The sequence below is a fragment of the Coptis chinensis genome, chromosome 2, assembly GCF_015680905.1.
Source record: "Coptis chinensis isolate HL-2020 chromosome 2, ASM1568090v1, whole genome shotgun sequence".
NCBI classification, from domain to species: Eukaryota; Viridiplantae; Streptophyta; class Magnoliopsida; order Ranunculales; family Ranunculaceae; genus Coptis; species Coptis chinensis.
Genome location: NC_141457.1, coordinates 37,092,101 through 37,094,550, shown reverse-complemented (window position 1 = coordinate 37,094,550; position 2,450 = coordinate 37,092,101). Strand labels below are relative to the sequence as shown.

General features: G+C 38.6%; 1 protein-coding gene across 1 annotated transcript; it reads left to right on the top strand.

Moving 5' to 3' along the window:
* Positions 1–229: 229 nt before the first annotated feature.
* Positions 230–718, top strand: LOC147515930 (uncharacterized). Its single transcript, XM_086593103.1, has one exon. The coding sequence runs from the start codon at positions 230–232 to the stop codon at positions 716–718; it is 489 nt and encodes a 162-aa protein (XP_086449229.1).
* Positions 719–2,450: the final 1,732 nt, after the last annotated feature.

The following is a 2,450-nucleotide window of genomic DNA, read 5'->3' as shown; positions in this document are numbered from 1 at the left end:
AGAAAGAGAGGTTGAAAAGGGGAAAGATTTTGAGAATTTTAAAATACTGAAAATTTGTACAATGTGTCTTATTACTAAAGGGTGAGGGCTAAATACATGAAGTATTGAGGAATGCTAAATATCAAGGTGGTCTAGGTATGATTGATGTAAGAACTTGGAACAAAGCTGCTTATTGTGGCTTGATTTTCAGAATTGTTGTAAAAGATGGCTCACTGTGGTCAAACTGGACATGGAGCCAACAGATAAAGAAGTCCTTCTTTTGGACTATGAAAACACTGGCAAGCTGCTCTTGGGTATGGAGGGGGTTTTGAAGCATAGAAACATTGCTCGAAATTTTGTTCGATATGTTATTGCAGATAGGACTAACACGCTTTTCTGGCACGACCCATGGTGTTCAAGTAAGTCTCTTTGGGAATCAACAGTAGTGAGAAACTCCTTCACTCTCCCTGTTGACGCAAAGGTTAGTGAAATCTTGGACCAAGGCAACTGGTCCTCACTGGTGACGTCTATTTCTGATAGCTCCCTGAAAAATCTCATCTTGGGTACTATAGTGAATCGCTTTCTCGATAAAGATGAAGTAATCTGGTCACCGAGCAGCTCAGGTGACTTTTCAGTCAAATCAGCATATACGGTTCTGCTAAAAGTGAGACCAAAGGTAAAATGGTACAGAGTTGTTTGGGGCAAACTCTCTATTCCGAAATTCTCTTTTACCTTATGACAATTGCTTTCAAACTGCCTTCCTACTCAAGATAGATTGATACAGAAGAAGACCGTGCAATTCTCTGAATGCAGTCTCTGCGGTAACTCTTCTAAGTAATCAAAGCATTTGTTCTTCGATTGTCAGTACTCCAAACAAGTATGGGCCATTGTGAAAAACAACATTAGACTAGGGGATCTTGTTTAAGACTCTACTTCGGAATGGTACAACATTTTCAGGCTATGTAGACAAAGCTCCACTTGTGTCAATATATTTAAAGTCTTTGTTGGAGCCACTGAACATGAACTCTGGTGTGAAAGAAATAGACGGAAGAAGAAGAACATTTCACTAACTTCCTAACAGCTAAGCACAAAGATTATGGCCTCAATGAAGCTATATCTTCAGAAGAACCTGTCAGAAGTCAAAGATTCTTATACCCTTTGAGCACTTGTAACCAGGCTGGGACTCCAACTAAATTTCAAACATCAGGAAGTTCTTTGGTGCAAGTGGAAGCCAACTGAACAGGGAGCTTTCATGCTTAACATTAACGGATCTGTCTAGCAAACTAGAAATGGGTATGTGATAAGCACCCAAAAGTGTATTATGAAACCCCGTTGAGATATATAAATTTGGTTAACTATGTGTTTAATAATCATGAAATAAATATGTTTTCATACTTTTGCAGGTATTCGCAGTAAACATGGAAATATGGTTTAAACCTGCAATAAAGCACGAGGAATGACATATATATGAATTCTTCCAAATCCGCACAGAAGCATCAAACTTCCGAAGCTCCTACCTCTTGAACCAGGACTCCGAATGCGACAAGTAAGCTGCTCAGACAATCAGGGCGATGAACTCTACGCATAGGCGGGAAGTTGTAAAATTGCCCAAAGACCGGACCGCCACTGGACTACACATAGGACCCACCATGCGCGCCCACAAGATTGGATGAGTCATCAATCATGGAGAATGTCAAGACAAAAATGACAAATTATTGGTGCAAAGTTGACACCTTGCATGTAATTAATTAGATTATGTGTTAATAGTGAAAAAAAGGCAAGGTGTCACTTTGTTTTAATGTGGTGGATAAAAATGAAGTAAATGTGGTTTGATGTTTCACATGGGAGGAAATGAGATGTCTCTCAAATGGAGAAGAAAACAAAACAAGGGGGGGGGGGACACTCCATTTACTCCCTTGACTTATTTTCCTTACCTTGTATTATTTTAGTTCCTTAGCCATTTTTAGTTTTTAGTTTTAGTTTTTGTAAGAAAGCTTGTAATAGTTTTTAATGGAGGAAACCTTAGTTTTCTTCTAGAAAATAAAAAGCAAGTGAGTTTAATTGGTTTTCTTCTTCTTCTTTCTCTCTCTTTTTGTTCTTCTAGCTTGTAATTCATCATCCCAAGGATCATGAGCTAACTTCTCTTTTGGGGAGTTAATCCATCTCATGTGAGGGAGAATATTTGTGGTTGGCTTGGTAGGTTGTTAGGAAGAACAACTAGACCTGCATCCTATCCCAAAATGATAGTTGGTGTAGTGTCTAGTTAGGAATCAAAGTAATGAGCTTCGAGATAAGTCAATGTTTGGTTCCACTTGCTAGCATGTATGAACTCTTTAATGAGCCATACATGCTAGGGATCAAGTTTTCTTCCATTAGGGCTTGTCTATGAGTCTAGGAAGAATCAAATGAACCTTTTCAAATCAACAACTAAATGTTATTTTCACATGAGGAGGATTAGCTCTCCACCTTTT

Excerpts from the sequence above, each read along its gene's own strand:
- LOC147515930 (XM_086593103.1), top strand. The coding sequence starts at position 230 with ATGGAGCCAACAGATAAAGAAGTCCTTCTTTTGGACTATGAAAACACT.